The 14,277-nt window shown below is 45.0% G+C and overlaps 1 protein-coding gene and 1 long non-coding RNA gene across 7 annotated transcripts in view; one reads left to right on the plus strand and one right to left on the minus strand.

The window, feature by feature from the left end:
- Positions 1-14,277, minus strand: part of LOC146171003 (uncharacterized) — a 359,551-nt gene that overhangs the window by 216,961 nt on the left and 128,313 nt on the right. The gene's annotated exons all lie outside the window — the stretch shown is intronic.
- LOC146171009 (uncharacterized) overlaps positions 1-14,277 on the plus strand; it is a 36,692-nt gene that overhangs the window by 17,567 nt on the left and 4,848 nt on the right. For 3 of the 5 annotated variants that reach the window (XM_084586650.1, XM_084586648.1, XM_084586649.1), the window contains exons 5-7: positions 2,848-3,092; positions 6,877-7,121; positions 11,377-11,529. In XM_084586650.1, coding sequence (XP_084442776.1) covers positions 6,973-7,121; positions 11,377-11,529 — 302 coding nt within the window. In that variant the 5' untranslated portion in view covers positions 2,848-3,092; positions 6,877-6,972. Of the gene's footprint in view, positions 1-2,847; positions 3,093-6,876; positions 7,211-11,376; positions 11,530-14,277 lie in introns of all 5 variants that reach the window. The other 2 variants (XM_084586651.1, XM_084586652.1) reach the window with 1 other exon arrangement.

The following is a 14,277-nucleotide window of genomic DNA, read 5'->3' on the forward strand; positions in this document are numbered from 1 at the left end:
GTTGCCAAACGTGCTCCACAACTCATTAGCCACCATGTTTTCCATGCCCCAGCTGGCCATTTACAGTTGGCTCAATATGGTTGATGTGTGAGCTGCCTTTATAAAAATGTTCTTAGATAAGAGACAATGGCAAAACTGCGCGGTGCAGAGTGGGCCGGAACAATCGCCTATACTATGACGTCAGCGAATCCGAAAAACGCATCGCCCCTCCAACGCTGCTACAGTGGATGGGTAAGGCGGAAATTTTAAGTGCTGCTAACCCTCTTCTTTCAGCAACGCAACAGAAAATAAAACTGTGCTTGCGTTTTAAACACTCATTTGTACGCATGAAAAGCCACCGCATTTGCAGATGCATCTCAAGCAGGCAGGCAGCAGACGACACTCTTGAGCCGCGTCTGCAACCTTCTTGCTTGTGCGTCAGTAGACGTGGTGGCTTTCATATGCGTACAAAAGTGTGTTTAAAAATGCAAACGCAGTTTATTTCCATTGCGTTTTCAAAAAAAGAGGGTTAGTAGCGTTTATAATTTCCATTTTCACCATCCACCGCAACAGGGATGTTGGGGCGCTACGGTCATTTTGAGACTGGCTGACGTAATATAGACAATTGCTTGGGCCCACTCCACAGCGCTGCGCACCAACACAGTTTTCCATCTGTTTCTATCAAAGAACGTTGCTTTATAAGCGGCCCTTAACAACTGAAAAAAAATCTTTTGAGACAAAAAAAAAAAAAAATGGAAGACAGCAGCTTTGTTACCTGATTATCGCTAGATGGCATGGCCATCAGGAAAATGTCAAAACTGAATCCAAGACTAAGAAAAAAATCGGCTATGCCAACTGCTGCAACAGTCCGATATTCCACTGAATACAAGTCATTGCTATCTGGTGATTGATGCACTTGTGCTGATGGCTGATGATGTAAATGCCTTAAGGGCATGTACTCCTTAACAGTGAATCCAGTAAAAAGCAGCTGACATAGCAATTGCTGTATATTGATTTTGTATCTGTGCTGCAAAGGTATCCATGGACAAGCTAATTAGATGGCGCATTCACAAAACCACATGTGAGCTTTTTGTATGGCTTTCTCCCTTTCGTGCAATCAATGAATGACCATATTCTTGATATTCAATGCTGCTCATTGCCTGAAATTTAATTACTGCTCAGAAATCTCCTGGGAGAGACGGGAATGAATAAACTGAGTGTTTCAAGTCAGTTTTCAGCACAGATTTTTCTTTCAAAAGCCGTGAAAGATATGCCAGTGTGGTCTGTGTAGGTCTACTCTAGTTTAGGGCAGTCACCATTTGCACTGTACTGTGCAATAAAAGGACTGTTCATCAACTAAAATTCATTAAACATTAAATTTTTGGTTTTAGGGAACGATTTCGTTTTAAAATTGAATTAACAGTGAAGGTGAATCCATTCCATAAAATTTCAGGAGAGGCGTCGTGGTTCGAAAAATATTGAACGCTGAAAATACTTTTGAAGGCTATTGAAGTTGGCTTTCCCAACCTGTGCATTGATAAAATGGTGCTAAATCAATGAAATACAGGCTCAGTTTACATCTTTAATGATGTAGAATGCATATATGTGATTTTTATGACAATGCCACTAACAGGATGTCATTTTATTGCTAAAGCAACACTAGCTAGGTTTGAGCGATTTTGCGGAGCCCCGGAGAGCCCCAGCTGCGCATGCGTGAGGAGCGAGTGACGTCACACGGAGCACAGCTGGAGAGCCACGTTGGAGACGCTGTTGTCGACTCCTCCGCTCCACGGCTGACTCAGAGGAAAAACGTTGCTCAGAAGTGCCACCGCCGCTGTGCATGCGCCAGGAGTGGGTGACGTCACACGGTGCACACCCGGCGCGCCGAGGCCACCCTTCCTCTCGTATCATTTGCTTCTCATCGTTTGCCTCTTATCAGCATTCGTTGCAGTGCTACATATAATTATAATTGGTTTACAGGAAAAGAAAGGCGCAGTATCTGTCACACTTTCTCCGGCAAATGTGTTTGGACGGTACACCACCACTCCTGTCGCATGGCGTTCTATGGACGGGTTCAAGTGTCCTCCTGAATGCTGACGGCACCCCAGACTCGGCACTCCATTTGGCCCCAGCGGCTGTCACGCTCAGAGGGCCACCTCTCTCTATGGAAAGCGAGCCGCATTCATCACACCTCTCCTTCTAGCCACCCTGCCTTAGTGGAGGGCTACGGAGTAATTTCGACCACCCGGGGATCTTTAATGTCCACAGACATCGCACAGCACACGGACGCCTCTCCGTTTTGCCTCCATCGAAATACAGCCACCAGCGGCCGGGTTCGAGCCCTGGTACTCTGCCTAAACGAACTCCGGTGAAGTTTGATGTGCTCAACGGAACGCCGGTTGTGTTCGATGCAACGCTCGATCGCCTGCAGCCAAAGCTTTCGCTCCACATTCAGTTCAGCAGCGTTGAAACCCTCAAATTTGTTTTGCGATGCGCAGTGCATTTTTGACTGAAGGCATGTTTCTGAAATTTAATTTTTCAACTCATGTTGCCAATTTGCAAATTCTATAAATTGCACTTTCAGCATTGAAGGCCTTTAATTTTGCTATTATAATGCTGTGCTCTAAACCCCAAAAAAACTGACTACATAACTGCACTTATATAAACATCTTTTATTGCACACCCATGCAAATAATCTATGCTATGCAAACCACCAGCACAGGCCAAACTGGCATATCTTTTGCGGCTTCTGAAAGAAAAATCTGGTCAAATCTGTATAATTTGAAGACATTCCGGTTTGATAAAGTGTAATTCGTTTGTAACATGTATTTGTAATGCAATGTATTTTGCTTGTCTTTTATTTTTCAGTTAGTCTTAAGGGAATTCATTGAGAAGTATCAAGAACGGCAAGAAGCAGAAAGTTTTCAGATAGCGAACAAGTTTCGGAATGCCCATATTCAACGCCAGCAACAAATCATCAACATGCAACTGGCTGCACAAATCTTCAGTGCACTGGTCAGGAAAAGCTCCAAGTTTGCTGACGAGCCGAAAATGAAAGAGTAATGGACCAAGAAGACATGAGGATCCGCATAGTTAACTGGTGACAGCGAGAAGTGAGTAACTAATAATGTGAAATTTTTTCAAACCTTTGGTTCACTAAACTTGCTTCATATACACTCTCAAATGTAGAAGGTACCGCAGCTGTCAGCAGCACTTCCCTGTGGCGTCTACCTGGCAACCTCGTCATATGTACAGCGCTATGCAAAAATGGAGAGGTGTGGCGATTTGGCAAAACTGTGTGACCATCTCCCGACGATGCAGTGGTTGTTTTCAAGATCTGCATAGGGTGACCCCTATGCAGATGTGGGCAGATGCTTGCCTGAGTACTTTTTTCAGGTGCACGTTTTTATACACAAAACCAGCAATCGTATCGGATTTTGCATGGTCTCTCTACTTTCGCACAGCACTGTACCTCAGCTAGCGGGATGTCCACCTTTAAGTTAGTTGCCATGTTGAACAGCATATCAGAACTGGCACAGAAGCTCTGATCCTCCTGCAGGCAGGGCTGTGCATTTTGCTTCCTATACCGTTACAGCATGCAAATGCATGGATTTGCATTGCTAATGAACAAGAGGACTTTGTGGTTGAAAGCTCGAAGTAGCTCTAAATCTGAACACATCTAGTGCTGCTTCTTTCATAGAGAGCATTCAAGGCCATTTAGTCATAAAAAAAAGTGAAGCACAGCATCTGAAAGCACCATGAAGAGTTTCAAGACTGTGTTTCATCTTAACATTAAAGTCTATTTCAAAGACAAAACAATGCAAGTGTAGCAAGCAAGGTCGCATTGACAGAGATGTAAGTGAAAAGCAGTATGCTAAAATGTCTGTGCAGAAACAGTATCTTCCTATTCGACAATGGCTCGGAGAGGCTACTAAAAGGGTACAGTGCTTCTTATGTTCAAATTGCAGGAGAGGAGATAAAAGTATTGGTGCTGCTTTGTTTAAAATATTTTAAATATGTCTTGTATGTACAAAACGGAAATTTTTTGTAGTGAATGTCTTTCAATGGAAAATATTTTGTGGAGGCTGCAGCCACTCAAAGTGCTTAGCAAGTGCCTGTACAGTAAAACCTCGTTAAACCGTAGTTGGCCGGAACTAGGAAAAAGTATGTACTACACGGTATTATGGCTTAACAGGAGTAGCGTAAAATCACACACTTACCTGCCAAAAAAACATAAGCGGAAATCGGCAGTAGGTTGAAAGAAAAAAAAAATGCATCCTTTATCTTGCACTGAAACGTCTGATGCCGCGGTGCTATAGCAGCGACAGCAGCTAGCCTCAAACTCATTCAAGCCGTGAGCCAGCTTCTCGGCCAAACCCGTTTTTTTTTGGTGAACAGCTGCATGACGCTTGCAGCACGCACTGCTTCTGCCCCAGTTGGGCTCGGAGCTTCCACACTTTCAGTGTCGTCATTATCATTGTTAGTTGGAGACACCTTGGCCACAACTGAGGCAATGATTGCTTCGTTTGGACATCTCTGGTGAAGTTTCCACTTTCCTGTCGACGTCCCTGGAATCAGAGAAGATAATGCCTTTTGAAGCACCTTCCCTCGCAAGGACTTCAGTTAGCAGGATTCTCAAGAGCTTGGTCCAGGGCACCGGTGATGATGCTTGTGTCGTCTGCATAACTAGCGCACACTTCATGGAACCTGCACGCTTGAAACAGCTATGCACGGTCGCAGATGTGACCTGCCGCCATGCGTGTTCCAGGCAGTGAATCGCACCCAACAGGTCAATGGGGTACACCTTGTTGTCAATCCAGTGCTAGCAGCATTCTGCGCACTTCCTGTAGAGCTGCTTAACAGCTCTAGTGATGCCTTGGTCCAAGGGCTCGGCAATCGGTGTCGTGTTTGGTGACGAAAGGCCAACTTCAGAGCCTTGAGGCCATCCATTGCAACGTGCGCCGATGTGTTGCCAAGAATAATGACAACACTTGTTTGTTTCGCCTCAATACGGCAGTCAAAGAGCTGCAGACACTCTTGAAAGAGCTTTCAAGTCATCTATGCCTTTGTGTTGTTCCTATGAAGGACTCTATCGATGAGAGTGGGGCGCCTTTGAAGCACCTTGGCTTGGCTGACTTGCCACTGACAAGAAGCGGCAGTTTCTCACTTCTAGACATGTTACATGTGAAAGAAACTGAAATGTGATCCTTCGCATGCTTGCCGCCGGTGCACAGCTCTCCCTTGAACGCAAGCATTCTATTCGGCAGTAGCTTGGAAAGAAGTGCGGACTCATCCAGGGTAAATATATCATCAGGCATGTAGTCTTTCAAAAGACTCCCAGCTAATCATTCCTCCAAACTTCTGCACCTTCAATGTCAGCCTCGGCACCTTGTCCAGCTACGGTCTTCGTGCTAATGCCGTGCCTCACTTTGAATCTGGATAGCCAACCACTGGTACACACAAAGTCGGCATGGTTGAGCTGCAAGGCGAAAACCAGGGCTTTCTCAATGAGGAGAGGTCCACTGACTGGCAGGTTTTTTGGCCGAGCTGTTTTCATCCATCGCATCAGCGCCTCCTCCACATGTGGAAATGTTTAGCCTTCTATACAACATCTCTTCGCTCTCGCGGCAGCACTGAAGAGCAGCCTTTCCTTGGCATTCCAAATGCCAGACACAGTAGTCAGCGGCAAGTCTCTCTAGCGCGCCAGCACAGATTTCTCTGCCACCCTCTCGATGGCAAGGACAATCTCTAATTTGTGATTTATGCTGAGCACCTGATGCTTTTGTCCAACATTCAGCATGATGCGGACGGAGAACTCGCGATGCACTTCGCTTAAGGCCACCTCGTCGCATGTGCTAAAGAAAATGAACCAATTTCCGGCTTATGGCAATTTACACTAATCGTTCCGGCGCACGCTTTCTTGCCCTGGGATGACAATTTTGAATGCCACTGGTCAACCGGGATAGGTTGCGCATATTCTGCTGTTCGTCTGGAGTAACTCGGGGCGCTCTAGCTTGATCCGCGGACCAGAGTCAGATCTCACTGGAGGTTCTAGCCGGTGATGTCGTCACTTCCTGAATTTTTTGGCTGTTGTTAGCGGTTTCAGAGATATCGGAAGAGAACACTAGGCATCATCGTTTTTTTGCGCTATCATGCCAAAGTGCATGTATTGAGAAATGTCTGCAGCGTTAAAATTATGCGAAAGAAAGCTGCAGAGGGCTGCACTCCTGCCTATTTATCAACCGCAAGAATTTCGCCGCCGGGATGCGACTTCAACCTGCGGAACTGGGACATGATTACTTCGTCGCACGCTCTGTCCGTTTCGCTGGTTGACCAAGAGTGATTTGCTCTATAGCGGTTGAGGTCGCTCTATTCTGGTTCGGGTACCCAGCTCCAGTCAATCAGTGGAAATAGCCATTACTGAGGTGCAAGGGGTGGTCTCCCGGACTGGTCTAAAATAGAGCCCGCTGAGGGGGAGGAAAGTGAATGTGACTCTGTGATCAGCTCTGGCGGCGCCCGCTCGGGGGCCAGAGCTAGTTCACGGCCTGGATTGGCGCGCCTGCCAAGTGTGCCAATCCAGGCGGCCGTGTTGGCTAAGGGTAGTTGTCGCTGCTGCAGAGGAAACTCCAAAGATGGTGATAGTTGTATTATCATCATCATTGCAGCTGCATTTGTCATTGGCCATGTAGCTTGCCATCGCATCGGTCGCATTTATGGTGGTTTGTCACATCTCTGGTCGGACAGTCTTTTGCGAGGCAGTACGCAGTTCTACCGCCATGAATTGAACGACAAAATTTGAAAATGGTATGTGCTAACCGATACATCTGATATGTGAGTGGGCTCGGCAGCGCGCACAGAATGACACCTGCTCATATGCCTCCCGTGCTTCTTGTACAGGTCACCTAACTGGCGCTAATTGCGCATGTCAGCGAGACCCGCCAAGCCTCCAATTCCTACCTGCCGCTATCGCCTACTGCAGATAGCCCGACTTCAATGCCTGCCTGCTGCCCGTGGAAAAGACAGGCAGCTGTCAAAACACCCCATGACCTGCTTCCAGCGCCCCCAGCACAACTGGTTCACGTCGACTCTGTTCTCCCTACTACCTTCATCAACTGGATTGCCACCACCATCAGCATGCATAAGTACGAACACACTCGGCGCATCCTTCAATGGGCTCGGCAGCGTGCACAGAATGACACCTGCTCATATGCCTTCCGTGCTTCTTGTGCAGGTAACAAACAATTTTTCCTTATTTGCTCCTAAGACTGGTTACTGCGGCTTGTTAGCGCTGCCGAGCCCACGCTGTTGTTTAGCTATTGCCTATGACTGTACCCATATTTTTCTGTCTTCTAACAGTGTCTGGTTGCATGAAGAAAACCCTGGACCTAACACCCGCTCCTTGTCCACCAAAGCGTCGTCAGAAATACTGACTGCCTTAGAAGAAATCAGAACCGGTCAAACCACCCTTTTGGCGAGATGAAAGCTATAAACACAAAATCTGCTCACTATGACAAACTTTACTGAAATAAACAAACGTATGGCTAAAATTAAAGAAAACTGCGCCTCTTTAGTCGCTATCAAAGCCGAAGTTGGTACTCTGAGGACGCTTGTTAACGACCATCTGAAACAAATCACCGTCCTAACAGCCAGATTGGATAGTTTTGAGGACCAGTCTGGCTAGACTGGTCCTACCTTATTTTTTTCAACATTAAAGATAGCGCTCGTGAGTCGTGGGATGACTCTGAACATGACACCCCTATCCCACATTCACCATAGCTAGACGCTACACCAAGGCCTAAGTCTCAAATTAAATCCATCGCTTTCCTTTACACTAATATCCGTAGCATTTTAACAAAACTGGATCTCTTACAGAGCCTCATCTACACAACAGATATTAAAATAGTTTTCCTAACTGAAACGTAGTTGAATCCTTCAGTAGCTAATGCCGAACTATTTGCTACTTTCCCCAACTATCACATTTTTCGACATGATCGTGCAGACAGGTGAGGCAGCGGCATTTTGATCGCCACTCATGAAAGCCTGCTCTGCTGCCCAATAAATATTAGCTCAAGTTTGGAGCTAATATTCGTTCATTCCAAAGCCACTAACCCACCCCTGATAATCGGCTGTGGCTACCGCCCCCCAGATGCGGACACTTCATTTGTAACGGAATTCCACAACACGCTCCATTCCATAACCGAATCACACCCAAACACACCCTTACTCATGCTCGGTGACTCTAACTTTCCTTCAATAACATGGAACTATCTCGGGATGACATTAATTAAGCAGAATGTCGAGAGCGATTTCCTTAACACGTGTCTCACATTTGGTTTATCGCAACTCGTTACCATTCCTACCAGACAAAATAACCACTCGTCTAACATCCTCGACCTCGTGCTTACCTCACATCCTGATATTTCACCCCTCACGCATCTATCAGGCCTCAGCAACCACTCTAATTCACGGCACTTATTATACCCTGACACCGCATGCTCAAAAAGTAACGAAAACGTAACTCTCTATGATAAAGGCAACGAAAACATAACGCTCTATGATAAAGGCGACTTCGATACCATAAATAGCAAACTAAAGGAATTCAGTCATTCTTTCCTTGCTAATTTCTCGCATCGCACTGTTGAAACGAACTGGTCATTGTTCAAACACAAAATGGAGGAACTTATCCACCTGCACATTCCTACAAAAACAGTCATCTTGCGATCGTTATCCCCATGGTTTAACCAAACATTAAAAAGACTGCTGAATAAAAAGAAAAGGCTCTTCCGTTATGCAAAACGCACCAACAGTTCCTGTGCATGGCAACAGTACCATTATGCGGAAAAAAAATTTATTTATCATGCCGCTAACGCTAAAAAATCTTTTTACTCAACCGCTTTACCATCAATGCTTCACAGTAACCCTAGACAGTTCTGGAAAGCGATAAGTCCTAAGCCACTCAACTCATTATCACTGTGTGACGACCTAGTTTCACCCATATCACAAAATCTTGTGAGCGAATCATTCAATCATGTCTTTTCTGCCAACTTTACTAATGAACCCGATGATTGCATGCCTCACTATCCACATTTTGATTACCCACCTATGCCAGACATAAAATTCGAGCTTAACGGAATAAAATTGCTAATCGAATCTCTGAAACTGCCATCATCAGCCGGAGTTGATAACATCAACGCTAAAGTACTTCGCAATACTAAAGATACTGTCGCCATCATTCTTTCCCACATTTTCCAGCAATCACTTGAACACAATACTATACCTCATGACTGGAAAGTGGGAAAAATTATTCCAGTGCATAAAAAAAGCTCACCATCGTCCCCTAAAAATTACCGCCCTATTTCTTTAACCAGTGTTCCCTCCATGCTAATAGAGCATGTAATTCACTCACACATAATGAAATTCCTGCAGTCCATGTCCGTTAACTTCTTCCATCCCAGTCAGCACAGGTTTTTAAAGAACCTATCCTGCTCTACCCAACTAGCATTATTCACTAACGACATCAGCTCTAGCTTGGACACTAACACACCAGTGGATGTGCTGTTTTTAGATTTTGAAAAGGCTTTTGACAAAGTTGCCCACCGAAGACTACTCCATAAGCTCTCACGACTAAACTTAAACCCACTAGTGTTTGAATGGCTGCAAAAGTTTTTGACTAATCTCCAACAGTTTGTATGGGTCAATAACCGCACATCTTCCTTGTCCCCAGTCACTTCTGGAGTACCGCAAGGTAATGTTTTAGGACCCTTACTATTTTTAATTAACATTAATGATCTTCCTAATAACCTGTCTTCTACGATTCGTTTGTTCGCCGACGACTGCATCATTTACAGAAAAATCACAAACAGCATGGACTCGTATAAACTTCAGTGTGATTTGAAACTTGTTGAAACATGGTGCACTAATTGGTTAATGAAGCTAAACATAAACAAAACCACTCTAGTCTCATTTCATCGTCGTGCATCATATCACACCGAAAACTTTACTTTATGTAGGGACCAAATATTCCATGCAACTACATATAAATACCTGGGCATTTCATTTACTCAAGATCTTACCTGGACATCTCATATAAATAACATCACTAACGAAGCTAACCGTGTTCTAGGTTATCTTAGGCGAACACTACCTCACGTAAAACTGTCTGCTTATTTAACCTTAGTCCGCCCCAAACTAGAATATGCTTGCTCGATCTGGGACCCACACCAATCTAACCTTACAAAAACACTCGAATCCGCCCAAAACAGAGCGGTAAGATTTGCCTTTTTAGACTATTCATATCACACAAGTGTTTCATCACTAAAAGACAAAGCTAACCTTGCAAACCTAGAATCCCGCCATAAAACCACCAGTCTCTGTCTTTTCCACAAATTCTATCACTCGCCCCTGCGCAATGCGGTTACCACCCTTGCGCATCACCACTCAGCCCGGATCAATCATCAACAAGCCGTCCAACCCCCTCATGCATCTGCGTCATCTCATCTCAAGTCAATTTTTGTTCTAACAGCAAAAGATTTGAACTGTTTGCCTGCCGAAGCTGTGACTCATCTCGACAATGTGCGCTTCAAATCATTCATTGAAAATATAATAACTTGATGTAAGCCCACCCCTCATGTAATGCCTCTTGTGGGCCTTTGAAGTATTAATAAATAAAATAAATAAAAATAAGCTGGTATGGTTTATACAGATGCAAAATGATTATGTTCAATGGGCGCCAGGTCAAGGACTTGACTTTACTACTTTTAAGACGAAACTACTCCTAAAGCGGGTACATTTTAACGAGGTTTTACTGTATTGACTTATCGGTCAATTGGAAAACCAAAGTTTAGTGGCAAATTTCTGCGCCGTTTACAGTGCAGTTCTGAAGAGATCTAGATGCACTATTGTGCTTTGTAAGGGCTTAAGACTTGGAATATTCGCTCCAACTTCATTTGTGCCCGACCATTGCAATGCAATGCAAAGGTGAACGCACATTTTTTTCTCCTAACTGTTACTAGATGTTTGTGCAGCTGGGCGCAATGCCCTTCTACAGTGAAATCCACTTCATGGAACAAAAGTTCAGCGTTGTTTTTATTACAGAAACAGCGTCTCTCATTGCCTCAATTGCTTTGGGACGTTAAACCCCACAAGCCTATTACAGAGACAACAGGGCCAGACTCAATAATACGGATATTTGTAGTACAAGAGCATACTTTCTTGATGACACTGCTCCTATTTGCAGGCAAAAATCTCGTGCACTAAACAAAATGCGTCGCTCTTCTCCTGTTTGCACACCACTACTTTTTTTCAGGCCCTGTCCGATAGAAGGTGTCAGCAGGACAGTTAAACGCATAGTAGTGCACTATTTCGAGGTGATTTGCAATTACCGTTTTCTCGTTTCAGCTGTGCGTATGGCACCACCTGGATTGCACAGTCTGGGACCAGCCTCAGGATGAGAGAATGTTGCTGCTCTGCGACGAGTGCAACACCAGCTATCAAACTTACTGAGTTTCCACCACTTTGGACTGTGCCTCAAGGAGACTGGAAGTGCTGTTGGTATGGACTGAGCCATTTGTTCTCTCCGGTTTGTTCCCTCTATTAAGGACCAAGTTCATTAAGGACCAAGTTTATGTGACTTCAACTGATACATACTGTCAGCGACAAGTGGAAACACAGATTTCTGTTGATGTTTCGGCCCCCATGCGCCAAAACATCAACAGAAATCTGTTTTTTCACTGGTCGACGACTGCTTTTATTTATTTACTTTTTTTTTTTTTTCATACAAGTGTACTCCCCCCCCCTGCTCGTCCAGATGGGATTCTGTGACATTCTCAGCTTCAACATTATACATGTCTAAAAAGTTGAAAATCGTGCATACTATTTATGTTCACAGATTATACAGGGTTTAATGTATTTAGGAGCGTTTCTCAGAGGTGGAGAAGAAAAAAAAAAGTTGGCCTGATTGCACCTGCGACATTTTGCCCCGCTAGATCACATAGATCAGCTCTGATAAGGAGTCGGCTAGAATATGAAAATCACAGTACTTCCAGGGCTTTTCAGTGCCAGGATTAGTGGACTCATGTGGAAAACCTCATTGAAGATACGTAAATCAATGCACACACAATTTTAGAGGTACCGTCAGGATAACCCTGGTGGTTTTTGAAAATGGTGCCAATGGGTTAGGAGGCAGCTCTGGTGTAGAGTTAGAACACCCACCTCGCGTGCAAGAGGACCCTGGTTCAAATACTGCTGCCGTGAAGTTCACCGGATTAAAAAAGAAAATTGGTGTGTCGATAGAATTGCATAAACAGGTTTGGGGGGGTGACCTGTTGCCGGTGAACACCTTTAGATGTGCACTGCTTTACCAGAACAGGATTTGGCCACCCTCGTGTAGCAATTTACCGCAACCTTCAATGAATACTCCAACAAACCACTGGCCCTCAGTCCCCAGCGGCTGCGAAGCAACTGACCACAGCGGCGGTCAGAGCTGTGATGCAGCAGAGGGGGCTATGATTTTGTGACTCTGGACAAGCCACTATCGGAAACTGACCCTGGCAACGTTTCACGCTGCAATCCTAGCTAGTGAGGCTAGTTTTACAGAGCTGTTCAAGGAACTAGAGTGCATGAGATGGGATATCATAACTCTTAGTGAGTCTAGGAGGCCATACTATACTAAAGGGGAGGTATGTATTGTATTGTCAAGGCAAGCCTCAATAACAAACTACTACATGGAGAATGCATACATACCTCAATAGCACAATAGATGTAGAGAAATGGGAGCTAGGGTAGGGCTCTGTCAGTAAGCATACAGCAGGTAACACAGATGAGTTGTACAGCGTTAATGAGTGTGTGGCAGGCATCATAATTAAGCTTTAACAGAGTAAGACAACTTTACAGTATAAGCAACGAATGTTAATTTCAGAGCAATAAGAGCTATAATTATTGCGTGCATGGTGGAAGTAGGCAGTAGGAGAGTTAGAGAGGATGCCGTTAAATCATCGAAGCAGACGAATAATTATAGAAATACCAAAGTATGAAAGCCTACAACCTAACAGACAGGATAGAACTGAGCTATCAAAGCTAATCCATAGGTTTAAAGCATCCGAAATAAGGAGGCACAACATGAAAGTACTAAAACAAAAACTTTGTTTTAATGGCATCTCTTGAAACCTCCAGAAACCTCAGAATGCGAAACCATTATTTCTTCTAATCAAAGCTGGGAAGAGCCTGTAACTATTCTGCTGTTGTGTACTTTGTGCTTGGGGTCTGGTTGGACAGAAAAACTAGATTGTGTATACAGCTAAACCTCGATATAACGAACACGCATATAACAAATTATTGAATATTTCGAACTCTTCCGAAATATTTTTGTCAATCACGTGTATTTTTAACTTCCCATAGCGAACGCGGTTCGGCTTAAAACGGATACAACGAACTTTGCGACGCCAAGCACTACCTCACTTTAATAGCAGGAGGCAGGCTTCGTTGCACTACATGTGTGTTGTGCAGCGCAGCAAACGTTCAGGACTACCTCGCAGGCGCTGACAGTGCCACAGATGCCACGTCGGCATTGAGAGTGGACAGCCAAAAAAATAGTTCGCATCACAATCGCTGACAGCGCCACTTTAGCAGCGGCGGCATCGGCGCAATCGAATGTTGCTTTTGCCTTTTTGCGTCTTTTGAGTTTTAGTGTTAGCAGCGGCGTCACGGCGTGGCTGTCATAGCATTCGGTGGAGGCTGTGTCGACTGTCGTGTCGAGTGTGGTGCACGGGTGTGCGTAGTGCAGTGATGGCAGTGAACGTGAAAAAAAGTGCAGCACTGATGTTAAAGAATAAGCTCGAGATAAAATCAGGGACTTTAAGTGAAGATTGACTTGCTGGGAGCATTAAAGCGGCATGGGACAGCGTGAAAGGCGGAACTATTGCCAACTGCTTTCGGCACTCCGGTTTTGGTCCAGCAGAGGCCCGTGCATCAAGTGACAATGGGAACAATCCCCACGAAGCAGAAACAGAGCACCGCGAGCTCAACGAGGCCTGAAACGATTTTTCGCGTTTTGTTGGTGACATGCCTCCAACAATGTCTGTAGAAGACTTTGTAGGCGGCGATGACATCGCAGCGACCACGGCTGTACTGACGTACGCCGAAATCGCTGCGAAAGTTTCTGAACATCCCGCAGACGAAGCTCAGGTTAACCCTGCAGACGATGAGAACATTCCGACTTCACAAGAAGCGCTTGCTACAGTAGATATACTGCACCGCCACTGCAGTGCTATTGAGGGCAGTGGGTTTGCCCTTGTTGGTGTT

The sequence above is a fragment of the Amblyomma maculatum genome, unplaced genomic scaffold, assembly GCF_055883805.1.
Source record: "Amblyomma maculatum isolate TAMU_Amacu unplaced genomic scaffold, ASM5588380v1 scaffold_24, whole genome shotgun sequence".
In the NCBI taxonomy this organism is placed as follows: domain Eukaryota; kingdom Metazoa; phylum Arthropoda; class Arachnida; order Ixodida; family Ixodidae; genus Amblyomma; species Amblyomma maculatum.